This window comes from Salvelinus fontinalis, chromosome 16, assembly GCF_029448725.1.
Source record: "Salvelinus fontinalis isolate EN_2023a chromosome 16, ASM2944872v1, whole genome shotgun sequence".
Taxonomy (NCBI): domain Eukaryota; kingdom Metazoa; phylum Chordata; class Actinopteri; order Salmoniformes; family Salmonidae; genus Salvelinus; species Salvelinus fontinalis.
In genome coordinates, this window is record NC_074680.1 from 36,775,637 (window position 1) to 36,802,397 (window position 26,761).

A 26,761-nucleotide genomic window follows, 5' to 3' on the forward strand; every position below is an offset into this window, starting at 1 on the left:
TGGGAGGTGCAAGACACTGAGATCCCTTGTAATTCAGTACTCTGAGGTAGGTGGCGGTATTTTCACGGGTGCTGACAGTCTGTCACAGACCCAGAAGAAGAAATATGCGGAAGTTGACTTTGGAAGAAATGTGTGTTTCAGAAAGTACAAGAGTATTTCAATAAACTAAATTCACTTGAATAGTATAAACCATGGATATACAATAACAATGGAAGGTAAGGCAATAACTCCAGTCTTGTGTTAGCGAATAAGGTGGATGGTGTTAACAAATTCAATGTTGATTGATTGGACCACCGCTGAGCGAGCTAGCTAGCTTCGAACGATGCCCTGGACCAGAGGTAGCAAGCTACTAGGTCTGGGCGATATGGAGAAAATATATCACGGTATAAAAAATAAAAAATGACGGTATGACGTTATTTTATGTTTTTTAATTATAAAAGTTAAATCAAGTTGTTTTTTTCATATACAGATGGTTAGCAGATTTGAATGCGAGTGTAGCGAAATGCTTGTGCTTCTGGTTCCCGACTGCAGTAAAATCTAACAAGTAATCTAACAGTTCCCCAACAACTACATAATACACACATCTAAAGGGTGAATGATCATATGTACATATAAATATATGGATGAGCGATGGCCGAGCGGCATAGGGAAGGTGCAATATATGGTATAAAATACAGTATATATGTAGCGGTGTGAACAGGCAGCGGCTCAGGTGGTTGTTGTCCTTGATGAGCTTTTTGGCCTTCCTGTGACATCGGGTGCTGTAGGTGTCTTGGAGGGAAGGTAGTTTGCCCCCGGTGATGTATTGTGCATCTTAACATAAATACAATTTAAATATGGCTGATAGTTATATCACATCAAACCATGTCAAAATGCTTTCAATATATGTCTCCACCCTCTGGAGAGCCTTGCGGTTGAGGGCAGAGCAGTTGGCGTACCAGGCTGTGATACAGCCCGACAGGATGCTTTCGATTGTGAATCTATAAAAGTTTGTCAGGATTTTCGGTGACAAGCCAAATTTCATCAGCCTTCTTTACCACACTGTCTGTGTTGGTGGACCATTTCAGTTTGTCGTTGATGTGTATGCCGAAGGAACTTAAAACTTTCCACTTTCTCCACTGCTGTCACTTCGATGTGGATAGGGGGGTGCTCCCTCTGCTGTTTCCTGAAGTTCACAGTCATCTCCTTTGTTTTGTTTACTTTGAGTGAGAGGTTGTTTTCCTGACACCACACACCCTCACCTCCTCCCTGTAGGCTGTCTCGTTGTTGTTGGTAATCAAGCCCACTACTGTTGTATCGTCTGCAAACTTTACGATTGAGTTGGAGGCGTGCGTGGCCACACAGTCGTGAGCAAACAGGGAGTACAGGAGGGGGCTGAGCACGCACCCTTGTGGGGCTCCAGTGTTGAGGGTCAGCGGGGTGGAGATGTTGTTTCCTACTTTCACCACCTGGGGGCGGCCCATCAAAGTTCAGGACCCAATTGCACAGGGCGGGGTTGAGGCCCAGGGTCTCCAGCTTGATGATGAGCTTGGAGGGTACTATGGTGTTGAATGTGGGGCTGTAATCAATGAACAGCATTCTTACATAGGTATTCCTCTTGTCCAGATGGGATATGGCAGTGTGCAGTGTGATGGCGATTGCATCGTCTGTGGACCTGGTAGGGCGGTATTCAAACTGAAGTGGGTCTAGGGTGGCCAGTAAGGTGGAGGTGATATTATCCTTGACTAGTCTCTCAATGCACTTCATGATGACAGAAGTGAGTGCTACGGGGCAGTAGTCCTTTAGTTCAGTTATCTTTGCCTTCTTTGGTTTTGTAACAATGGTGGCCACCTTGAAGCATGTGGGGACAGCAGACTGGGATAGGGAGCGATTGAATATGTCCGTAAACACACCAGCCAGCTGGTCTGCGCATGCTCTGAGGACGCAGCTAGTGATGCCGTCTGGGCCAGCAGCCTAGCGAGGGTTAACACTTTTAAATGTTTTACTCATGTCGGCCATAGAGAAGTTCTTGTTTGCGGGCCGCGACGGTGGCGCTGTATTATCCTCAAAGCGGGCAAAGAAGGTGTTTAGTTTGTCTGGAAGCATGACGTCGGTGTCTGTGACATGGCTGGTTTTCTTTTTGTAGTCTGTGATTTCCTGTTGACCCTGCCACATACGTGTCGTGTCCGAGCCACTGAATTGCTACTCCACTTTGTCCCTGTACCGGCATTTCACTTGTTTGATTGTCTTGCGGAGGGAATAACTACAACACTGTTTAAATTCAGCCATATTCCCAGACCTCTTTCCATGGTTAAATGCGGTGGTTCACACTTTCAGTTTTACGCGAATCCATCCACAGTTTCTGGTTAGGGTAGGTTTTAATAGTCACAGTGGGTACAACATCTCCAATGCACTTCCTTATAAATTCACTCACCGTGTCAGTGTATAGGTTGATGTTATTCTCTGAGGCTGGTCTGGAACATATCCCAGTCCGCGTGATCAAAACAATCTTAAAGCATGGATTCTGATTGGTCAGACCAGAATTGAATGGTTCTAGTCAAGGGTACATCCTGTTTGAGTTTCTGCCTATAAGACGGTAGGAGCAAGATGGCATCATGGTCGGATTTGCCGAAGGGAGTGCGGGGGAGGGCTTTGTATGCATCGCGGAAGTTGAAGTAGCAGTGGTCAAGAAACCCACCCGTAGTGCAATCAATATGCTGATAGAATTTAGGTAGCCTTGTTCTCAAATTTGCTTTGTTAAAATCCCCAGCTCCAATAAATGCAGCCTCAGGATATATGGTTTCCACTTTATATAGAGTCCAGTGAAGTTTCTTTAGGGCTGTCTTGGTGTCTGCTTGAGGTGGTATGTACCCAGCTGTGACAATAACTGACGAGAATTCTTTTGGAAGGTAATATGGCCGGCATTTCATTGTAAGGAATTCTAGGTCGGGTGAGCAGAAGGACTTGAGTTCCTGTATGTTGTTATGATTACACCGTGAGTCGTTAATCATGAAGCATACACCCCCTCTTCCCAGAGAGGTGTTTATCTCTGTCGGCGCGATGCATGGGGAAGCCCGGTGGCTGAACCGATTCCGACAACGTATCCCAAGAGAGCCATGTTTCTGTGAAACAGAGAATGTTGCAATCTCTGATGTCTCTTTGGAAGGCAACCCTTGCTCTAATTTCGTCTACCTTGTTGTCAAGAGACTGGACATTGGCGAGTAGTATACTCTGAAGCGGTGGGCGATGTGCATGTCTATGGAGCCTGACCAGGTCGCTCCGTCTGCCCCTTCTGCGGCGCCGTCGTCTTGGGTCGGCTTCTGGGATTAGATCCATTGTCCTGGGTGTTGGTCCAAACAGAGGATCCCATTCGGGAAAGTCGTATTCCTGGTCATAATGTTGGTAAGTTGACATCCGTCTTATATCCAATAGTTCTTCCTGGCTGTATGTAATAAGACTTTTAAGATTTGCTGGGCTAACAATGTAAGAAATAATACATACAAAAAATGAAATACTGCATAGGACTGCAATGAATGAAATACTGCAATGAAATACTTCAAGTCTCGCTTCAAGTCCATCTTCAAATAATATTTTTGCAGGAATCTCCTTGCGAATGATTTTGCAGAAGATTGTATCTCCGCCGGGCTGGGCATCCTGAGCTTTTGCTATCTCATCCTGAGCTGAAGAAAGAGGCCCTGCGGCGTCTCCCAGAGAAAGTGTACAACGACAGGATGTTCAGGCTCAAGAGAGCCCTGGACCTCTCCATGATCTAAGGGCTTGAAGCGAGATGACCATCTTTGTCAGCGCCATCTGGTTAAATTAGTTTAGTACTACGTAACCCTAGGTTGGCAACACCTATATTCTAAGGGATTTCAATGGGTCGTTCTCCATTCTGATTCTTTTATACTGTTCAATTTAACTTATTTAAGTTTTAACTTAGCATTTATACATTTTTGCATTTCCTGCACTCATTTGAGATAATTTCCATACTGCCACATAGGGCTGCACGATATGGGCAAATCATCTCGGCCTTATTTTTCACCAAATGTTACAATTGCGATTTGGCTAGTGATTGAGATTAAAACACTTGTGTGAACTGTTGGAATCATGGAAATATGATTATTCTAATTCTATAGTTAGAATATAATAGTTGACAATTTGAATACAGTGTTGTTTGACATGACAAGGAATTAAAATGCCAGGGAGGAGTTATTGTGACAAGGTAGAAACCAAAGTGTTGTGTTTCCTTGGGGACCCTATAATCGTTGGCTACATTGAAGGTTGTCTCTTAGCTACTTAATGCTTTGTGTTCCTCGTTGATTTAGAAAATGCTGTTATACAAACATCATGCTGATTTAGGTCTACACCATCACTGGTATTATTAGGCTGTATAGCTAATTATGTGTCCTCTGATTCAGTACATGTATTAGCTAGTTAGCCAGCTAACTAGTGATTAGCATTAGCGGCTAACAAAATTTAGACCCAACTTGCGAAGAAAAGACAAACAAGCTGTTTGCAGATAGATGTAAGAAACACAAACTAATATTAATTATATAACGCTAGTGGATTTATATTAAGAAGCAAAGTGCAAACATCATCGTTGTCATCAACATTGTTGCATATGCTGCATTGACCATGCAAGTGTCTCGTGGTCGAGGAACAACAAATGCTCTCATTGGGTGGCGGGGAGAGAGCGAGTGAGAGAGATGACTCAAGTAGCGAAGTAAACTATTCAAATTGACGTTACACCCGACAGGTGTGGCATATCAAGAAGCTGATTAAACAGCATGATCATTACACAGGTGCACCTGCTGGGGACAATGAAAGTCCACTCTAAAATCAAATCAAACATTATTTGTTTTATGCGCCGAATACAACAAGTCAAGACCTTACCGTGAAATGATTACTTACAAGCCCTTAACCAACAGTGCAGTTCAAGAAGAACGAAATAAACTGAAGTAAAAAAGAATACAAAGTAACACAATAAAATAACAACAATGAGGCTATATACAAGGGTACCGGTACCGAGTCAATGTACATGTAGGTAGGGGTAAAGTGAATATGCATAGATAATAAACAGCGAGTAGCAGCAGTGTACAAAAAAAATGGAGGGGGGGGTCAATGTAAATAGTCTGGTGGCCATTTGATTAGTTGTTCAGCAGTCTTGTGGCTTGGGGGTAGAAGCTGTTAAGGAGCATTTTGGTCCTGGACTTGGCGCTCCAGTACCGCTTGCCGTGCGGTAGCAGAGAAAACAGTCTATGACTTGGGTGACTGGAATCTCTGACAATTTTTTTTGTGTGCAGTTTTGTCACAACACCACAGATGTCTCAAGTTTTGAGGGATCGTGCAATTGGCATGCAGACTGCAGGAATGTCCACCAGAGCTGTTGCCAGAGAATTGAATATGAATTTCTCTACTCTAAGCTGCCTCCAATGTCGTTTTGGAGTATTTGTCAGTATATCCAACCGGCCTCACAACCGCAGACCACTTGTAACCACGCCAGCCCAGGACCTTCACATCCGCCTTCTTTACCTGCGGGATCTTCTGAGACCAGCCACTCGGACAGCTGATGAAATTGAGGATTATTTCTGTCTGTAATAAAGCCCTTTTGTGGGGAAAAACTCATTCTGATTGGCTGGGCCTGGGCCCTCTAAGGCCCACCCATGGTTGTGCTCCTGCCCAGTCATGTGAGATCTATAGATTAGGGCCTTAATACATTTATATAAATTGACCGATTTCCTTATATGAACTGTAACTCTGTAAATCATTGAAATTGTTGCATGTTGCATTTATATTTTTGTTAAATATGAAATATATGGCTCTGGCTACATCCTTAGAATCATAATGGTAGTTAGTAAGAAGCCTTGTGTCAGCTGGTGAATCACTTGCTATGTTTTATTTCATCTTCTATCTATGCAATACAAAATAATTGTATATATTCATCTACCCATTACCTGGTTGTCAGTAAATTACCTCTTCCCATATCTTTGGCCACACCAAAGACACTAGCAGGCAGGCTAGTGTCTTTTAGGCCACACATAGAAGTGTTTCTGTCTTTTCCCCAGTAGGCCTACAAGGATCAGAGACGACCACTCCTGGCAGAAAGTCCCAGTCTGCAGTGACTGGCAGTGCAAGGAAAGTGAAGGACAACGCAGCAGACTGGCACAATCTGATTCTGAAATGGGACCGAATGAATGATGAAGGATCCACCACGGCAAATAAGATAGTCAATTTAGGATTCAATAAAAGGTAAGTCAATCCATGTTCTGCAATGTGTGGTTTCTACCAATGAAACTGTTGTTGTAAGATTTGTAGTAGGATAATAATACATGTATAAATCCATGGATTATTAGACAGAATTGGGAGGAAAGTCATGCCAATGTGAGAGACCTCTTAAAGTGCACCCCTCCTTATCCCTTTATTAAAATCAGTTCACAGAAAGAGATGCAAGTCATGATGGCGGATCATGACACCTCTGCCAGCTCCAATTCAGAGAATGCATTTGAAAACAGTAGAGAACTAGAAGAGGAGTGTGACAAGTTGCTAAGTGTCGTGGACAAAATGGTGAGTCGATCATTTGTGCCATTATTGAACAGAACCAAAGATTGTGTAAGAATCTGCCAAATCTTGATTGAGGATGGTTCTACCTTCTCTTTTTCTCTCTGGAAACACCAACAATTGTAGCCTGGTTCCAGATCTGTTTGTACTGTCTTGCAAACTCAATGGTCATTGTCACAACACAAACATATCTGGGACCAAGCTACAATTGTGCTGTCGGTGTCATTACTGACAATTGTTTTTATTTCTATCAGACTCGTATTGTATCAAAAATGGAGAAGTTAGTTTCCTCTGAGAAGGGGATCATCGATCTGGAGACATTCCAGTATGGAACAGGAGGAAGACAAACTCCTTTGTTTCAGACCTGGCCTACGTCACAGTTCGGTGAGACTATTAATCAGTTTTAGATGCCCTGTGCTTTGAAAATACACATTGAACCGGTTTCCCAGACCACACCAAGTTCTAGACTAAAAAACACTTTCAATGGAGATTCTCAATTGCGTTTTAGTTCTATGGTAGGCTTAATTTGTATCTGGCCCTTGAGGTGTTTTTAGTATGGACCATTTATGTTTTATGAAATATGTCTCTTTTCATTGCAGCAGACATCTCCTCCAAGCTCTATGAAGCCTACAAGCAAGAACTGACTCTGAAACAGGCTATTCTTCAGGAACTAGCTCACACAACTAACCCAGACCTTTCAATGGTGTACCTCTCCTGCTGGCTGTATCAGCCGTACACAGATGACAGGGCAAAGTTACTGTTAGAGGGTCTTCTTTTAGAGACAGGGCATAGGCCAATTTAACAAACTTCAGTTGGAACATTCTATTCTGTTTATGGACTTGTATGACTGCTGTACTAACAAGTCCATAAATAGATAACTACTGTATGGCCATTACAAAGGAACTCATGCACAGCAATGCTGCTGGTTTCAACTCCATGAAATAATAGAATGATTTGGTTCTCGCATCCTTTATTAGGAAAATTAGTTCAACTGTACAGCATATGAAATGGTTGTACTGCAACAATGAGTCACAAATGAAACATGGAAATTAATAACCACAATTTCTTAACTTTTGATTTTATTTCCCCTCATTTGCATTCATTTCCAATGGTATTAGAAACCTATTTTTGGAAAATGTTACACCCAAATATATAAAAAGTAATAAAATAGTGCAACTTGTTTTTGTACTGCTTTGATATTTATCTACATATAAACATATCACAAACTAAGCACTTGTTAAAGGATGAAAACACCACAACGAAAAGAACGTTTACAAATTTACAAAGAATACCAGGAATACACTTAAAATCCACCAGATGGAAAAGAGAGATGTGGCCGGGTGTGGAGGAACAAAACAAATCATCACTGCTGTGTTTTCCCCTCAGCCTCAATACCAAGCAGAGCGTGGACTGCTTCCAGAGGGACTCCTTCAGGGGCGCGGATGTGCATAGTGGTGCCGTCAGGCCCGTTGACGATGACGATGCGCTCCGAGGCCAATTCGCCCTCCTGGCCCTCTGCTAGGTGCATGGTCAGCCCCTCCGTCTGGATGTAGATCTCCTGGACCTCCTGGCAGCCCTGGGCCTCCTGAACTACCACCTGGCCTAGTCCGCTGGAGGTGGAGGCAGCCTGGGTCAGGCCACTCTGCTGGACTGGGGTAGGGTTGGACTGCTGCGGCTGAATACTCCTGGGCTGCTGATCAACTGCGACTGGGTCTGTGGCCAAGGCCTTCTCTAGCTCCTTCATTTGATCCGCTATGTCACTGGTGCTCAGGACCTCGGTAGGTTCTGTACCAGACACACCCTGATCTGTCTCCATGGCCTCCTCTCCTCCTACTGAGTCAACGGTCTCTGTCATGCTGTTGGATAAGTGATCCTGGATCAGTTCCATGGGTGTTATGTTCGTCTCAGGGTTAGATGAGATGACCTGTGGTGTGATGGTAGCAGTCTGAGTGACTTGAGGGCACACGGAGCTCTTGGTGGCCACCTCAGTATGTGGTGAAATGTACTTCATGCTTGTTGTTGCGGTGTTCTCTACTTTGGCCTCACTTGATTCTGAGAGGATACAGGGAAAATAAAGCAGAAGATAATGAAAAGTGATCTGCTTTGGACATATAGCAAATATCTATCCACAAATTGTTAGTAGCATCAGGTATAAAAATACAACATACCTTTTGTGGAAGTCTTAATGCCGTTCTGATGGATCTGAACACCAGCCTGGTTTTCCATTTTAAACCTCTTTGTTGGAGGTAACATTTTAGAATTCTAGGTAGAGAAAGACTTACATCAATCTAACAATTACTAAAGTCTGAGCATCTCATAACAATTCATTATTATGAAAAGAATCCATAATAATGCCATAATTCCATAAGTGTAGAGAAGTGTGTGGCCTAAATTAAATAGTGCTCTCCTTACCTCCATGTAGTGGACATTCTTGGTTGCCATGTCGGTGACATTCTGCTGAGTTGGAGGGTTCAGAACTTTGAACTTGTTCACCTCATCGAATATGCCAAGAGATTTGGCAACCTAAGTGACAGGATGTACAGTATGAACATTTTACTCTACATTTTGATTCCAAGATGGAATAACAATTTAGTAATTTAGCAGATGCTCATATCCAGAGTGACTTACAATTAGTGCATTCATCTTAAGATAGCTGGGTGAGACAACCACATATCACAGTCGTAGGCAAGTACATTTTCCCTCAAAGTAGTTATCAGCAAAGTCAGTGCTAGTAGGAAAATATTATGTATTAACTTTTACCTCTACATTGTGGACCTCCAAGGCCATGTGGACACCCTGAGGGTTACTGATGTAGTCTTGGGCCATCTTCTTCACCTGACTGTGGAGCTTCTCAAACTCCCGGTACACATCCGAAAACTGGGTTTTGGGTTGCCGCCCCTTCTCCACCTTAGGTTAAATGGGATACACTTATTCAGTAAACTAAAAACAGAACATCTTATTCTTTATTTGACTGTTGCTAAAAATATGATAAAAATATCCACCATTTGTCCAGAGGTAATTAGCTTCCATATCAAGCCTAAAATGTGATCATCCAATTTTCCCACTATATCACAATGCATTCAAACATTGTGTAGCAAAAACCATGTATTGCGTAACTTGTTTTTTATTGCATTGTTTTTCAGGTGGTGACCGTACCTTCATCAGGAGGAACTCCCAGACAGTCATGACCTTAGCCAGACGAGGGAGCACAGTCTCCATTAGTTCTTCATTGTCACATTCGTGTGTCACCTAAACAGGGGACAAGTGACGTTTAAAGTATGTAGTATATACACTAGTATATATACACTAGTATATATATATATATATATATATATATATATATATATATATATATATATATATATATATATATACACACTAGTATATACACATTCCTATCCTTTGTCATTAGCACCATTGGTAGGTATGATTTTCAGATGTGATACTCACAGCATCGCTACGTGTTGCATTCTTAGAACAAAATGCTTTTGAGCACATTTTTTATGGTAGTAACGTTTTCTAATCCTGACGCTTAATTTGATGTACCTCTTTGAGCCATGCTTTCCTACTCTGGGTCTGCTGCTCCACGCTGGCAGCTCCCCCTCCTAGCTTTGGAGGTCGCCCCAGTCTCACCGCTGGGTGTGCTTTGGTAGGTGGTCTGCCTCGTCCTCTGGGTCTCCCTGGTCCCCGAGTCTGGACCACAGCCTGCCTGATAGAAGCTGCTACTCCTTGGGTTGCTGTGGTATCCGCCTGTGGATGTACAACAGAATCAGTAAAACACTATGGATCGGTTTCCCAGACACAGATTAAGCCTAGTCCTGAACTAAAGCTATTTCAAGAGATTTGTATTTTTAGAACAGGACTAGGCTTAGTCTGTGTCCAAGAAACTGGCACTATAACAGACAAACATAACCATATTAGCTTTAGGCTAAATTAGCTATGGGTTGTAAACATACCATTGGTCATTTTTTGTCAACATTGGTTGAGACGGAAACTTTCTAGGGTCTTACTTTTTGTTGAGTGGTTGACATTGCAGCAGCTGTTTTCTCTGTGGCCTCACTTTTCTCAGGACCTGATGTATTTTTAACACTGCTTGCATTACTTTCTTCAGTCGGCTTCTTATGTTCGGGCCCAGCGTCTGCGCTTTTACCAGGGCTGTCTGTTTTAGAGGTCCCTTCAGGAAGTGACTTCAGTTCACCGTGGGAGGGGTTCAGCCTGTAGTGTCTGGACAGACCTCCATGGCCTATGTAAGCTTTATCGCACGTTTCACATTGAAAGGCCTTCCGCTTGTGACTGTAAATCATAGATGCTGCTCCCTTTTTACCATCCTCACCATCTTCATCTTCCTCCACACTGATTTCAGAGTAGTCGTCAGAATCTGACTGATGGCTCTCGGCCAAATCCTCTGTCTTGATGAACTTATAGTCCTTCACCTTGTACTTGGGCGGTCTGGACACCCTCCCGGAACGCGTTTTGATTTTCGGTGCCTTTTTCATTCTGGTTTTGACCCTTTTGACTTTTTCCACTGTGGAGACAGACGTGGCAGGTTTAACTGCTGTGACTGTTGTGCCATTGACCGGGGCCTTACCTGAAGGCTGCTGGACAGGGGTCTGAACAGGTATGGGCAGTTTGTGCACAACGGGAACCAGGCTCCCAACCACAGGTGTTGAGCTCTGCAGTAGCAGCTGAATAGGAGGGTCTCCAGGGTTCTGCTGTAGGAAGTACTGTTGCTGTCCAACTATGGGTGTGATGTGGATGATCTGGGGGCTGTTGCTCACACTGCCGTTCGTAGACACTTTGACTTGCTGGCCTTGACTGGCCACAGCCAAGTTCTTCTGTTGAGGGATTGAAATGGTAGTCTGTGTAGGTCCTTTCCCCTCCTGCTTTCCAGAGGGTATCTGGACTTGGATTCTGATGGTTTCCTGCTGGTAAAATATAAACAATATTAAATGTCAGTGGCGGTCATAATTGCCAGACAGATTTCATGCAGCTGATTAAAGTGCAATGATCGAATATTAGCTTTTTTTCTCCTTAAAAAAACAGAATTGGACAATTAAGCATACTACATATCAGTGAAAGTCACAATCAATAATTTGTATTACTAACTAAATTATAACATAGAATACATAAACAAATCCTAAAAGTTGTTACCTTTTTCTGAACCAGGCGTGTACCATTGTGGGACTGAAGTGCGACTTGTTTCGCAACATTCTTCAGCTTCTGTGATGCATTCTGCATAGTGACCAGTGGCTGTGGGCTTGCTACTGCAATCTCTGAAGATGCTACAGTCGTGAACAAGCCAGTTGTGGGATCCAGTGTGGTCACAACCTGCTCCGATCCCTTGGGTGTCTGGGCCATGAATTGCTGAGATTTGGTAACTTGCTCTATCACTTGTTGCAGTTCGTTGGGAGCCAGTGCTGTACTGGGAATAGTATACTGTATCTGTGACGAAGTAGTAGGGACTGTTTTGATGCCTTGATTTTGTTCAAACAGACGAGCAGCCTCATTCTCAGTCACTGTGATAAGCTGTTGTTTGGACAACTGCTCCACTAGCTGTTGCTGCTCCTCTTCAGTCAGACCTGATCCCTCAACAAAACTACCATCTGGTTGCACATAAATGATGGTGGTCCCAGGTGCAAGAGCATTTACAAAGTCAGCACTGACTGTAGAATACTCTGCTCCCGTTGCAATACCTGAGGTCTCAACAATAGAAGTTACTATGTTCTGTTCAGGTTGTTGTTCATGGTCTTCAGTTTGGCTGACAACCTCCTGGGAGTCCTTTGCAACGAATGTCTCCTCTTTTGTGCAGCTTTGCAGGAAATCTGTCAAGCCCTGCGCTTCGGTGATCTCTGTGGCATTTTCTTCAATGCATTTCTCGCCGACATGCTTCTGGTTAACTTGCAATCCAGAAACACATGGAACTTGAGATACTGTAACATGATCTGCCCCTGTTGTTGTACTTGACATATTGCTCTCGTTGTCGGCCATTTTGATTGTTGTAGCTAGCTAGCTATATATTCATGTGCAATCCTGAACCAATCGATAGGTTAGGTAACTTGAATTTCGATAAATTTTTACAAACCAATACGTTTCTAAAAATATATTTCTACAAAGGTTACTGCAATGGTCCCAATTTGTTGTTATTGCAATATTGTGAAACGGTGCAATCATTAAACGCTACAGAAGGAAACAGTTCACTTCGTGAGCTAAGAGACTGCTAGCTGTAGCTCTCATATTTTTCTCCAGCGTTGATATGCCGTTTCCGTATCCGTTCTTCGTATTCTATATTATTATAGCGGTCCGCAAACAAATGTTAGAGGTGCATGTCACCGCCTACTGTCCTGGAGTGTGTAGTCAATCACAGTTCACAGACTGAATAAAGAAACCATTAATAAAGATAAATGAAACCCTCTTATATAATACGGTACTACTAAGAAAATAAAAACAGCCCTACTAACTTCTAACAACCTATCCCCAAAATCCCTTTCAACACCCTGATCCCCATTCAACCTCAATAACCCTACACGTCAATATTTCTCTCTTCCACATACCGGTACTTACAACAATACATTAACAAATGCTTCACTGTTTCATAAATTATACACTCTGTACACAAACCATTTGCATGCTTGCCAACCAGATATAATGCCGATTTCAATGTACAAAGTCCTAGATGCAACTGAGCAAACACCACCTCTTCCTTCTTAATCTGACCCTTGAATCTTGGTCCACCAACCGTTCTTTGGAGGGCATATAAATGCTGGCCCTTGGGCTCTGAGTCCTACCTCTTCTACCACACATTTCTACCCAGTGGAGCACAAATATCAATTATATCTAGTTTTAAAGCCATTTTGGCTACCTGGTCTACTATTTCACTCCCAGGTGGGCTGGGACCCAGCAGAATCGCACTACTACTCCCAGTCTCTTGATTCTCCATAATAACATTAATGCCTCCAATAGTAGGTCACTCCTATTAGATTTTCCAGATGATAAACTGTTCAATACAGACAGGGAATCTGACCATACTACATTTCTGACTGGTGGAGCATCCTCCACCCACTGGAGCATGTACTATTGCCAAAGGTTCAACTAAATATACTGACAGTTAATCTGTTAGTTTCGACATATCTCTACATCAAATTCAGGGATGTAACCGCCTGCTCCTGTACGACCCAATGATGTACAGTACCAGTCAAAAGTTTGGACACACCTACTCATCCCATGGTTTTTCTTTATTTGTACTCTTTTCTACATTGTAGAATAATAGTGAAGACATAAACTATGACATAACATATATGGAATCATGTAGTAACCAAAAAAGTTTTAAACCGATCAAAATATATTTTATATTTGAGATTCTTCAGTTGCCACCCTTTGCCTTGATGACAGCATTGCACACACTTGGCATTCTCTCAACCAGCTTCATGAGGTAGTCACCTGGAATGCATTTCAGTTAGCAGGTGTGCCTTGTTAAAAGTTAATTTGTGGTAAAAGACCAAGTCCATATTATGGCACGAACAGCTCAAATAAGCAAAGATAAATTACAGTCCATCATTACTTTAAGACATGAAGCTCAGTCAATCTGGAAAATGTCAAGAACTTTGAAAGTTTCTTCAAGTGCATTCGCAAAAAACATCAAGTGCAATGATGAAACTAGCTCTCATGAGGACCGCCACAGGAAAGGAAGACCCAGAGTTACCTCTGCTGCAGAGGATAAGTTCATTAGAGTTACCAGCCTCAAGCTCTGGATCCAACAAATATTTGCTTTGTCTATCATATTGAAATGCCAATACACATAGCTGGATGCTGCAGGTCACTCACTGGGATTACTGTATGTGTCCATGAATACACAAATGTTGGTCGTAATATCAAGGTGCCTATTTAGTTTGACACACAACAGAGAAAAATGAACAATATTGATAACCTGTAAAAAAAAATGTTTTATGAGAATAAACTTCTCATATGGCACAGTAGGTGGCAGCCATGTATCATTGTATTCCCGCGAGACTAGAAAGTCGTAGGGTTGTTGACAACCATAGCTCTTGAAGTTTTCGAATAATAAATCATAGAAGTATGCGATAGCAATGTCGCCAGCGCTGTCTTTTATACATGAGTTTAGCGTAACGTTTGTGTCATCTATATGATAACAGGATATAGGGACATAATATTATGTAAGTCTGTGTAAACACTTGTGTTTTGTATTTGTAGGTAACGATAGCTAGGTTAGTCAACATTATCTAGTTAGCTCATGTCTCAAAGTGAAATGTCAAAATTGCTGATAAAAAGCTCCTGGTCTGGCTGTGCTCATTCTAAGCTCGTTAGCTATCCAATATTTTCGGTTGCACGTTAGTTATCCAATATTTTCGGTTGCAGGCAAATTCAATTTTGACCTGCCCAAGTAATGTAACTAGCTGGTAGTTTCAGTTCATGTGGATTGTTGTTAGCTAGTAGAAGGTGTGAAAAACCTGAGGATAACCACTGCAGCAACTAGCAAGCTAAATACCAAGCCTGGTACCACAGTAATGTAACTAGCTGGTAGTTTCAGTTCATGTGGATTGTTGTTAGCTAGTAGAAGGTGTGAAAAACCTGAGGATAACCACTGCAGCAACTAGCAAGCTAAATACCAAGCCTGGTAGCCAAATATTATATTATTCTATGCCATACATGTCATGTGTATCACCATGCGTTCCACACATGTTTGATAGCCGTGCCTCATTTTCTTGTCAACAGAGCAGAGCATTGCCTGTGCACTATGGCAGCCCCAACTCCTCCACAGAGCACCCTGAGGGAGTTCTGTCCCCTATACTACTTGCTTAATGCAATACCTGCCAAGGTCCAGAAAGGCTTCCGCTCTGTAGTGGTCTACCTGACTGCTCTGGACACCAACAGAGATTACATTGCTGTGGGGAGCAGTAATGGGATGCTCTATCTGTACTGCAGGCGGGTCAGCCAGATTAATAAATACAGCATAGAGGTGAGTATGCCACTGTTTTAGGCATTGCTTAGTTGATTTAATTAGGTTGCACCTTCACCCCAAAGCAAATTTGGTAACAAACATCCAAATATTAGCGATTAAAAAATAAATAAAAATGTAAGTAAATGTTTTTGCCCCAAGTAAGTATGTCATTCTTAACATGTTACCTTTCCAGGGGAAATCCGAAGCTATCACAGCGGTGAAGCTGCTCAGTTGTTTTGATGACTTGGTGGCAGTGGGCACGGCGTTTGGTCGGGTTGCTGTCTTTCAACTGGTGTCTCAACTTCCAGGCAGGAACAAACAGGTATGCCAACAAACCAATCAATCAACTGAACTGTTGATATGACTAAAGATAGTGTTCTTGAGCTGTTTTTTTTGTTGTATTTTATTCTAGGCTTGGGTAATATACTGTATACCGGGGTGTTTAGAAATACCTAAAGTATGATTAAAAAAAAACATTTTGGTGGCAAGATCATGCTTATTGGTTAGAGCAAAGACAATCAATCCTCTTCTGGATCAAGATCCCTGCTGTTAAATATTTGTTTTTTGCGTGCAGCAAACTGTGAGTAGCCCTTTGTGATTGTTGTATAACTTTATGAGCTGTGTTGCAATTAGTTTATGTTCGCTTGCCTATTGTTAGCATTAAGAAAGCGTCTGCTATGGGACTTCGCTCGTAATTTGATAGCTGTATTTATTTATTTGTACGTTTAGAAAACTATACTATGTTATGGTACAGGAACAGTATGACGGTATAAACATTCATATACCACCCAACCCTTTTTTATTCCCTTCTAAAATGAACAGGTGCAAACATAGCATAGTAAGTGCTTAGTAAATGTGTCCATTTCTGTAGCAAAACACTGAGGTCCCTCTATTTTCTGTAGCTAAGGCGATTTGATGTGGTTGGTTTGCACAAAAGCACAGTCACTGCCTTGGCCTGGAGTGCTAATGGAATGAAGCTCTTCTCTGGTGATGTCAAAGGAAAGGTTGTGTACTCTACTGTGGACCTGGATCAGGTATAGCAGCTTTCATTCTTTCATTTTGGGTCAAGGTCTTTTTTGTGTGAATTTTCAGTAGCACTTTACTTAAAGCCTACAGGTATAATGTATTATGCAGTTATAATGAGACTTGCCATAAGCATTTATTACCCCTTTATACTCCCTTATCCTCCAATAACAGTTATCTATAAATATATCAATCACACTGTGCTGTTTGTTTATTAACTCACTTCTCTCACATGTGTTGTATCCTCAGGATGTATGTAACCCAGTATCCTCAGGGTGTATGTAACCCAGTGTCCTCAGGGTGTATGTAACCCAGTGTCCTCAGGGTGTATGTAACGCAGTGTCCTCAGGGTGTATGTAACCCAGTGTCCTCAGGGTGTATGTAACCCAGTGTCCTCAGGGTGTATGCAACCCAGTGTCCTCAGGGTGTATGCAACCCAGTGTCCTTAGGGTGTATGTAACCCAGTGTCCTTAGGGTGTATGTAACCCAGTGTCCTCAGGGTGTATGTAACCCAGTGTCCTCAGGGTGTATGTAACCCAGTGTCCTCAGGGTGTATGTAACCCAGTGTCCTCAGGGTGTATGTAACCCAGTGTCCTCAGGGTGTATGCAACCCAGTGTCCTCAGGGTGTATGCAACCCAGTGTCCTCAGGGTGTATGCAACCCAGTGTCCTCAGGGTGTATGTAACCCAGTGTCCTCAGGGTGTATGTAACCCAGTATCCTCAGTTTGTATGTAACCCAGAATGTTCAGTTTGTATGTAACCCAGAATGCTCAGGCTGTATGTAACCCAGAATGCTCAGGGTGTATGTAACCCAGTATTGCGGTTGGAGCTTTTACGTGTGTTGTATGCTCATATCCTTAGGGTGTGTGTAACCCAGTGCTGCTGGTTGAGGAGCTTCAGCCATAGTCCACCTGGAGTATAGTCAGAAGGTCCTGCTCATCTCCTCTTATCAGAGATCCCTGCTGTTCTACACCCAGGAACAGACCCTGCAGCAGCTGGTCACCAAGCCTAGGAAGAGGTAGCCACTTATTCATTAAAAGTACCACAACTTATACTGAGTATACAAAATATTAAGAACATCTGCTCTTTCCGTGTTATAGACTGACCAGGGGAATCCAGGTGAAAGCTATGATCCCTTATCGATGTCACTTCAATCAGTGTAGATGAAGGGGAGGAGACAGGTTAAATGATTTTTAAGCCTTGAGACAATTGAGATGTGTATGTGTGCCATTCAGAGGGTGAATGGACAAGACAAGTGTCTTTGAACGGAATATAGTAGGTAGTAGGATAGTAGTAGGTGCCATGCGCACCAGTTTGTGTCAAGAACTGCAACGCTGCTGGGTTTTTCACGCTCAACAGTTCCCCATATGTATTGCAAATGGTCCACCACCCAAAGGACATCCAGACAACTGGCCTCACAACCGCAGACCATGTGTAACCACGCCAGCCCAGGACCTCCACATTCGATTTCTTCTCAGACCAGCCACCCGGACAGCTGATGAAACTCTGGGTTTGCACAATCAAAGAATTTCTGCAGAAACTGTCAGAAACCATCTCAAGGAAGATCATCTGCATGCTCATCATCCTCATCAGGGTCTTGACCTGACTGCAGTTCGGCATCATAACCAACTTCAGTGGGCAAATGCTCACCTTCAATGGCCTACTGATCCTGAGGCCTATTGTCGTGCCATTCATCTTCCACCATCACCTCATGTTTCAGCACTGCCCCATGTCGTAAGGATCTGTACACAATTCCTGGAAGCTGAAAATGTCCCAGTTCTTCCATGGCCTGCGTACTCACCAGACATGTCACCCATTGAGCATGTTTGCGATGCTCTGGATCGACGTGTATGACGGCGTGTTCAAGTTCCCTCCAATATCCAGCAACTTCGCACCGCCATTGAAGAGAAGTGGGACAACATTCTACAGGCCACAATCAACAGCCTGATCAACTCTATGGGAAGGAGATGTGTCACGCTGCATGCGGCAAGTCGTGGTCACTAGGGCTGTTACGGTGACCGTATTACTGCAACACCGGCGGTCACAAGTCATGACGACAGTCAAATTCCACGTAACATATTAGTCACGGTAATTAGGCTTCTCAACTCTGATGCTGCTGATGGTCATTAGCAGCCTAACGAACTTGCTAACTTCCTTGTATTCAGCACTCTATTGTGCCTCTAATCACTCACATTAATGCAAATGTAATCGAAAATCTAATGCAACATTTCTATAAGCTATGCAATTGCGTGAGAAAACAGAGGATCCCATCAGCTTTCTATAGGCTAGGTCTAGTATATTTATTTCTCAACTTTATTTCTCAACTATTCATCACATTGCTTCTCTTTACCACAGGAGCATGGAAATGAACCACAGGAAAAGCATCCTCCATTCACTATTTAAGTGCATATATGACATGGATTTTTTGAGACAGGTGCATGATAATGGTCCATTCTAAATCAAAACAAATTTCACACTATAATTTAGTATATGTAAAGACAAAATTAAATTAAGAATAGTCTGATGTGTGACAATATTAGCCTATCACTTGTGAATGATATAACTTGTGAATAATGCCCAGTTTGTGTGCAGTAAGGCAAGAAACAGCACATGACCTTTTTTTGTTGCAACTTTTTCAAGTCATAGTCACACACATCAAGTAGCCTAGCTCATAGGCCTGTATGTTTTGATAATGTTTATATCACAACTGAAGTGGCCAAATAACTACTTAAAATGAAGCACATTAATCCATTTTACAACAGGTGTAGAGCCTAACTGGCATACATACGCAGCGCATGAGTTTTAAGTTTGGGGAAGATTTTCACCATAAAAATTATAATAAAAGCATTACATGCATAATCACATTTGCGGTCACTTTTGAGAATGTTTTTTTCCTGCTAATTGATTGCATTTTGGAACATTTGCCCGTATAGCCTACTGCTGTGTGCTCATTGCTGCGCTTATAATGTGAAGAAATAGCCTAATAATTTATTAACATTTTTAGCTAAACGTTCTGATCTGCTGCATCAGCCTCATTGCAATTAAATGTTTTTTTGTTGATGCTAGTCGTTGTATTAATTTGGGATCTATGGTATCCCACATCTGTCCCAGACTATGTTTGGAATAATACGAATTGAGAAATCTGAGAAACCCATGTGAGTGAGAGGTGTTTCGGAGCACGCAGACGTGAGAAGGGAATTGTAATTATTATATTCAGCCCAAGGGCACAACGGCCACTAGCCGCAACAGGCATGGATTTGTTTGGGGTGCATTATAGCCAAACAAAGTGGATGCCGCCCGGAAATTCTAGGGATTATCAAGTGCTTGTCAAATTGTGAATCAGACTGATGAAGTGTGTACAGCTTGCGCAAAAAAACAAACAAAGCAGAGCTCATGCCTTTTCATGCAACTTTTTTAAACTCATCATTAGTCCCCTCATGTAGCCTTAATGTATAAAAAATCCAAACATATAGCCCAACGTTTATTTCACAACTAAAGTTACATAAGGAACTCTAAATTACGTATATAGGAGGACCTGTTTCTTTAACCGCTTAACACAGTATGTGAGCACTCCCTCAAATCGTTTGGAGAAATATCCTTTCTATTTCATTCAGCTATGTTCACTTGTATTCTTCATACTATAAAATAATGCCATGGAATTCTAAGTAAATATTTTTTGCTCAATGAATTAGTGTAGCCCACAGCTAAAAGGCATAACCAGATCAGGGCCTAACAAGAACAACACAGAGTATGCTATTCTGTTCTTCTGAAATAGATGATCCAAAAGTCTGCATCAGTGACTTGTAGGCTATGCGTGGAAGCCAGGAGATGCTAAATGTGTTTGTTAAATAACATAAAATTATCGTGAGACCGGCAATTATTTGCTTGACAATCACCGGCTGACAAAATGTCATGACCACCACAGCCCTAGTGGTCACACCAGATACTGACTGGTTTTCTGATCCACGCACCTACCTTTTTTAAAATTAAGGTATCTGATGTCGTGTCTTTGGCTATGCCGGATTAAGTGATATGACATTCTATTCTATAAAATCCTTTCTCCGTAATTAATATTACCTGATTGAGCTAATCATGTAAATGTAATTAACTAGAGGGGCACCACAAAATAATATTTATAGAGCTGTTATCTTCCAAATAAACTCTTATATAAATAAATACATAAATAAATAAAGACCTAGTAATATTTTACATCAATAGCAGTCAATATTAATTGTCACCTTATTTCAGTCTCATCTGAAAGTTGTAAATTCTTGGTTATCTTCACGAACCCTGGCTAACAAGTTGAATCAGCAATAAAAAATTGGGTTTAATTATTTATTTATTAAATACCTAACTAATCACACAGAATTACATATACACAGAATGAATCATACCTTGATTACAAATGACGTCATAAAGGAAAACGTCCCTAGCGGGCGGAACAGATATGACAGCTGCTTACACAAAGGAAAAGGGGCTGGGTTTGATTGAAAGAGCGGGAAGACTGAGGAACAAAGGGCGAAGCTGTGCTATCGTAAATACAATATCTTATGCATTCTAAATTACCACCCATTTGGAAAAGGAAAATGCAATAAATATTTACTCTGAGCTGCGCTCCAGTAGGTTGGTGGTAGATGGAAGGCCGTGTTGCCAAACCGAGTCCTTTATCCTTTGAAGAATGTCTCTGGTGGTCAATTGGATAGTTTTAGTAACGTCGTTGTGTGGTAGACGGGATACTCTGTCTGCCCTAATTTACGTTTGCAGCTGCTGTTGCTAACTCAATGGCTAGGCGGTATCACTTCTGTAGTGAGTAAGAGTTCAACATTCATATCATTCGCAACCAAAGCTCACGCTGAGGTTCTGTAGTTGTTATCTGAACCATTCTGACATCGGATCGTCATCCTAATGTACCCGGAACAGGAGGTTAAATTTTCGTCAAGGGTTTATATAGTGGAGGGAGAAAAGGGGTGTGTTTCATAATTTACAACCTAGGTTTCTTCACGTGGGCGGGCCACTGAGTCGGGCCTAATTCACTCATGAAAACCCAATTCTCACATTTTAGAAGCTAAAATCACATTTCATCCCATCACGAATAATTTCATATTCAAACATTTGAATTGAACAACAATTCCATGTGAATCCGATAACTCTGATGTGTAGACTTTCCACAGTAGAGTTTGTCATTCTATCATTGATGAGAATGTGCCAGATGACAACCGAACTGACATAATATACCTAAAGTACCACTGCATATGTTCAATTGGTCGGATTACCAGAATATAGTTAATTTCCCTCCAATTTATGATGTTCCCAGAATCTCTATGTTAAACAAGGGGTTTTCTAATGTCACATCAGTAGAGTAGGGAGAGGAAAAAGGGGGGAAGAGGTATTTATGACTGTCATAAACCTACCCCACAGGCCAACGTCATGACACTGACTTTGACCAACAGATGCATATCTGTATTCCCAGTCATGTGAAATCCATAGATTAGGACCTAATTTATTTATTTCAATCGACTGATTTCCTTACATGAACTGTAAACGCAGTAAAAAAAGAAAATAAATTCTAGCATGTTTTTGTTCAGTGTAATATATTTATCTTGCACTGTTGTTTTTCCTCAAAGCAATGGGAAGTTTGGTGCGTGCTTCCAGCCAGGCCTGTGTAAGCAGAGTGACCTGCTAGTCTATGCAGCGAGGCCTGGCCTCCGGCTGTGGCGGACGGATGTAAGAGGGCTTGTGGTGGACACGCTGGTCCTCAAGCGTCTGTTCAACCAGGAGGTGCCACAGTTTGAGCTGTTCACCAGGCCGGGCCCCACGGGGGGTTGCCGGCCCCACGAGAGGCAGCTGGGTGTGGTGAGCTGCTTCCTCAGAGAGGGCTGGGTCCTCAGCTGGAATGAATATAGTGTCTACGTGTTGGACTGCCTCAACCAGGTAAAGATGTCCTCAGGCAGGAATGGATATTATTATTTTTTTTATATATATTTTTGTATATATTTTTTTCATAACAAGCAGGAACATTTGCATCATTCACTTGATACAAAGGAATGGATATTTTACATGGATATCTGGATTAATGGATACATTAATACATGGATTTTAGCTGTCTTGTGTATTTCCTCAACCAGGTAATCACTTTTGAATCACTTGTGTCACAAATCATATTTTGATAGAGAAAAAAGTAGTCAGGTAGGTGAATCTAGCCTGTGAGAGTCTTTAAACCTGTGTCCTGTCAGGGTGTCATGTTACAGGTCTATCTCTGTAAAAAAAAAAAATGCTGCCTTTCTAGGTGATCATCGGTGCACTGGAGAGCTGTGGGGACATCGTCTCTGTATCATGCACCGAAAATGATGCTCCTGAAAGGAGATCGGGACATTGTTCGCATCTCGAATGCTCCTGAGGACTTGGCTTCCAACAGTACGATGTCATACATAGTACATCGTCATGTCAGAAGAGGACTGGCCACCCCTCATAGCCTGGTTCCTCTCTAGGTTTCTTCCTAGGTTTTGGCCTTTCTAGGGAGTTTTTCCTAGCCACCGTGCTTCTACACCTGCATTCTAGCTGTTTGGGGTTTTAGGCTGGGTCTCTGTACAGCACTTCGAGATATTAGCTGATGTACGAAGGGCTATATAAAATAAACTTGATTGATTGATTGATGTCATAATATATCAGAAGCACTTTGTTCATTTCAAACCAACCATAGAGAGTTGAAAGAGAGAATCATGATCTCCAGCTAACACTTTCTTTACTCCTAGACTTTAATTTTGAATTCTTGTTTCTCTATAGTCATTCCCAGATATATAACAATCTTCTCTTAACTTTCTCCCACCCAGTTTCTGAGTTGTCCTTCCGTCTGACCTCTCCCCTGACCACTCCTACCATCCTGCTTCCTCCCTCCGGCTCCGTGTAGACAGTCCAGCCTATCAGGACAATGGCCATCACAGAGCAGGGGGAGCGGGAGAGGCTGGTGGATGAGGAGGTAGAGGAGGTGCTGGAGCAGGACCAGCTGAGTAACATCCTCGAGGCGGGGAAGGCCGGAGCCCTGATGGAGAGGCCTGAGTTGGGGGAGCGACTGGACCACCAGAGAGGAGGCAGTGTAGGGGGCACCAGTGATTTTCATAGCCGCAGCAGTTCCATCACGTCCTGCGACAGAGTTCAGGGCATGATGCTCTCCACCAGCACCATGGAGCAGTCAGAGCTCTCCTCCAGCCAATACAGTGCCATCAACCAGGAGGACTTTCAGCATGAGCTAGTGGTCCAGGCCATCAAAGTCAAGAAGAATGCCAAGAGGAGGAGGCAAGGCAAGTGGCAGTTGTAGTGATTTGAGATCTAGTGTGTTATGCTGTGGTTGATCACAAAATGTAAAAAAAAAAAAAAAAATAGCTGCAAATTGCTTTTTTAATAGATTAAAAAACTAACAGCTTGTCTTATAATTACCTTTCTCTTATGATTCAAGCCACTAATGTTGAAACTTCTTGCTGCTATGATCTCCCGCTCTCTTTTTCTCTTTATAGAAAGTGGAAACCGCATCGGTGAGCAGCACAACAGCTGGTCCGAGAGCATTTACAGTCAGGATGGAGGAGGGGGCAGCGACGGGGGGACCAGCACCTCTATCAGTGAGCCCCCCTCAGCTTCTGACCACACAAGTTTCCCGTGCAGCAGTCTGGACCTACAGAGCAGGAGCAGCGGATCCCCCGACCAGGAGGGCTCCATCAGTAGGGCCTCTCCAGAACTCACTGCCTCTGGAGCTCAGAGCCAGGGTGGTGACCAGAGAGAGGACCCTCTGACTCAGACTCAACCCCCTGGGACTCAGCCTCCCTCCTGCCCCATGTCCCTGCCCTCCCAGGACATGGAGTGCCAGTCCTACCCAAAGAATGAAAACAGACCCTCCATCACTAACAAAGAGGGGGAGGCTCCCACCCGACACGTAGACCTATTACTGGAGTGCACCTTTGCCTACATGCAGACCTCGAAGGAGCAAGACCCCATGGAGGAGCAGGAGGATGATCTCCTGAGCCCCCTCATTGGGCTGGATGACTTGGACCAGGACGACCCCCACCACCAGCACTGTCAACTGGATCTGGAGCCTCCTAGCTGTGTTGATCAGATGTGTTATTCCCTGGAGCCTGAGCAGTGCCACTCTAGTGACGAGGAGGACATTTACGCTGTCCACGGAGTTCCGTACTCAGCCTCCAGCGCCAGCCTGGGAAACAGACTCAACGCCCTCAACCTCCAGGGGTCCAACATCGGGCAGCAGGACCAAGACAAGACAGTAATAGTTATACTAGTGGTTACAGTTATATCACACACAACATGTGACGTTGCATATTGCACCTTCCTCACTGTGTGTGCTACAGTACATCACATTCCATTTCAATAGGATACCATGTGGTTAGTAATGTTGCATCAAAATGAAAAGCAATGGATCATTTGATTGTTATTAGTCATTTTATTGCACTTTTATAACACACAAACCATTACTGATGGTTTGTGTGTACTGTTTGTGTGTACCATTACTGATTCTGTTATAATCTCCACCCGGCACAGCCAGAAGAGGACTGGCCACCCCTCATAGCCTGGTTCCTCTCTAGGTTTCTTCCTAGGTTTTGGCCTTTCTAGGGAGTTTTTCCTAGCCACCGTGCTTCTACACCTGCATTGCTTGCTGTTTGTGGTTTTAGGCTGGGTTTCTGTACAGCACTTCGAGATATTAGCTGATGTACGAAGGGCTATATAAAATAAACTTGATTTGATTTGATTACTGTAGGATGCTGTGTCTGGTTTGAACCTTCTCTCCTGTAGTTGGCAGAGAGCTGGATGGGCTACACAGGGCCAGGCTGTGGCATCCTCAACCTGGTTGTGACTGACCAATACATCTGGTGCCTGGACTTTAAAGGAGGCCTGTACTGCAGTGCCCTCCCAGACAGGGGCCTGAGCTGGCAGAAGTTTGAGGACAATGTGCAGCAGGTGGCACTGTCACCTTCAGGTGATGAGGATGTCTGTAATATGGTCATTTAGCAGAAGCTTTTATTAATCTATTGTGAGATGCTTTTATTTCTAAATCTGCAATATGTAACCTTTTAGGCGACACGACCAAATTCATGTAGAAATGGGAGTTATAGATCTGTCATTATCATTAAAATCAAATCTAAGAAGTGGTAAATATGTTCTATATGCACTATTTCTATGCTTCCCGTTCTTAAGTTTAATTTTTGCAACTTTGACTATCGGTTTTGAACACCAGCTGAAAATACAATATTTTGGGGGTATTGAAAAGTTGTTCCACTGCGGGTTAGATGGTACAATGATCAAATCAATTTTTATTTGTCACATACACATGGTTAGCAGATGTTAATGTGAGTGTAGCGAAATGCTTGTGATTATCTACACTATATTTGCTTGTTTTATCATATAAACTGACATTAAGGGAACTATTAGAATTTAAGCAACCAGGAAATGGCGGGTGATTTCTGCATATTGTACCTTTTTTAAGCTTTTATCGAACTTTTATTCAGTGACTGGGTCTGTTAGGGTCTATCATGTGTATATATTGTGAAAGAGATGAAAGGCACTGTAGTTGAGGGAGACAGACTGCAACCACTATCATCGAGATAGATCTTTACTTTTCGGAGTTGGTTAGTTTGATCACCAAAATTACATCTTTGGATGTACACTACCGTGCAAAAGTTTGGGGTCACTTTGAAATGTCCTTATTTTTCATTTGTGGGTTTGATTACAGGCTCAAAATGGCCAGAAACAAAGAACTTTCTTCTGAAACTCATCAGTCTAATCTTGTTCTGAGAAATGAAGGCTATTACATTTCTGAAATTGCCAAGGAACTAAAGATCTCGTACAACGCTGTGTACTACTCCCTTCACAGGACAGTGCAAACTGTCTCTAACCAGAATAGAAAGAGGAGTGTCAGGCCCCGGGGCACAACTGAGCAAGAGGACAAGTACATTAGTGTGTCTAGTTTGAGAAACGGACGCCTCACAAGCCTTGAACTGGCAGCTTCATTAAATAGTACCCGCAAAACACCAGCCTCAACGTCAACAGTAAAGAGGCGACTCCGGGATGCTGGCCTTCCATGCAGAGTTCCTCTGTCCAGTGTTCTTTTGCCCATCTTAATCTTTTATTTTTATTGACCAGTCTGAGATATGGCTTTTCTTTGTAGCTCTGCCTAGAAGGCCGGCTTCCCGGAGTCACCTCTTCACGGTTGATGTTGAGACTGGTGATTTGCGGGTTTAATAA

The 26,761-nt window shown here is 42.7% G+C and overlaps 3 protein-coding genes across 6 annotated transcripts in view; 2 read left to right on the forward strand and 1 right to left on the reverse strand.

The window, feature by feature from the left end:
* The first annotated feature begins 71 nt into the window (after positions 1-71).
* Positions 72-7,717, forward strand: cinp (cyclin dependent kinase 2 interacting protein). Of its 3 annotated transcripts, none has more exons than XM_055865287.1 (5): positions 72-215; positions 6,045-6,228; positions 6,411-6,543; positions 6,792-6,921; positions 7,140-7,717. In XM_055865287.1, the coding sequence occupies exons 1-5, from the start codon at positions 209-211 to the stop codon at positions 7,337-7,339; spliced, it is 654 nt and encodes a 217-aa protein (XP_055721262.1). In that variant the 5' UTR covers positions 72-208; the 3' UTR covers positions 7,340-7,717. The 3 variants fall into 3 exon arrangements, with proteins under 3 accessions (XP_055721262.1, XP_055721260.1, XP_055721261.1); XM_055865285.1 differs by having other exon boundaries at positions 73-215; positions 7,137-7,717; XM_055865286.1 differs by having other exon boundaries at positions 73-215; positions 6,048-6,228; positions 7,137-7,717.
* On the reverse strand, positions 7,600-12,531 carry znf839 (zinc finger protein 839). 2 transcript variants are annotated; one of them, XM_055865273.1, is made up of 8 exons: positions 11,689-12,531; positions 10,548-11,459; positions 10,084-10,287; positions 9,694-9,786; positions 9,298-9,444; positions 8,950-9,060; positions 8,706-8,799; positions 7,600-8,589 (listed from the first exon to the last, which is right to left on the reverse strand). In XM_055865273.1, exons 1-8 carry the CDS (start codon positions 12,523-12,525, stop codon positions 7,901-7,903), a joined length of 3,087 nt encoding a protein of 1,028 aa, XP_055721248.1. In that variant the 5' UTR covers positions 12,526-12,531; the 3' UTR covers positions 7,600-7,900. The 2 variants fall into 2 exon arrangements, with proteins under 2 accessions (XP_055721248.1, XP_055721246.1); XM_055865271.1 differs by having other exon boundaries at positions 10,548-11,462.
* A 265-nt stretch (positions 12,532-12,796) lies between these two features.
* The window catches only part of LOC129813105 (tectonin beta-propeller repeat-containing protein 2-like), a 42,305-nt gene continuing 28,340 nt past the window's right edge, over positions 12,797-26,761 (forward strand). The window contains 12 exon segments of the mRNA XM_055865289.1: positions 12,797-14,708; positions 15,268-15,511; positions 15,687-15,815; positions 16,396-16,527; positions 17,378-17,408; positions 17,411-17,534; positions 22,141-22,447; positions 22,803-22,864; positions 22,866-22,930; positions 23,347-23,814; positions 24,028-24,785; positions 25,313-25,496. Coding sequence (XP_055721264.1) covers positions 15,290-15,511; positions 15,687-15,815; positions 16,396-16,527; positions 17,378-17,408; positions 17,411-17,534; positions 22,141-22,447; positions 22,803-22,864; positions 22,866-22,930; positions 23,347-23,814; positions 24,028-24,785; positions 25,313-25,496 — 2,482 coding nt within the window. The 5' untranslated portion in view covers positions 12,797-14,708; positions 15,268-15,289.

What these genes read in the sequence shown, in the direction of transcription:
- znf839 (XM_055865271.1), bottom strand. Translation starts at nt 12,525, where the DNA reads ATGGCCGACAACGAGAGCAATATGTCAAGTACAACAACAGGGGCAGAT. An exon ending in GGAAAGCATGGCTCAAAGAG is followed by an intron (nt 9,787 to 10,083) that starts GTACATCAAATT and finishes TCCCCTGTTTAG; the next exon opens with GTGACACACGAATGTGACAA. An exon ending in GGGAGTTCCTCCTGATGAAG is followed by an intron (nt 9,445 to 9,693) that starts GTACGGTCACCA and finishes ATTTAACCTAAG; the next exon opens with GTGGAGAAGGGGCGGCAACC.
- cinp (XM_055865285.1), top strand. An exon ending in TAAGTGTCGTGGACAAAATG is followed by an intron (nt 6,544 to 6,791) that starts GTGAGTCGATCA and finishes TATTTCTATCAG; the next exon opens with ACTCGTATTGTATCAAAAAT. An exon ending in CTGGCCTACGTCACAGTTCG is followed by an intron (nt 6,922 to 7,136) that starts GTGAGACTATTA and finishes TTTTCATTGCAG; the next exon opens with CAGACATCTCCTCCAAGCTC.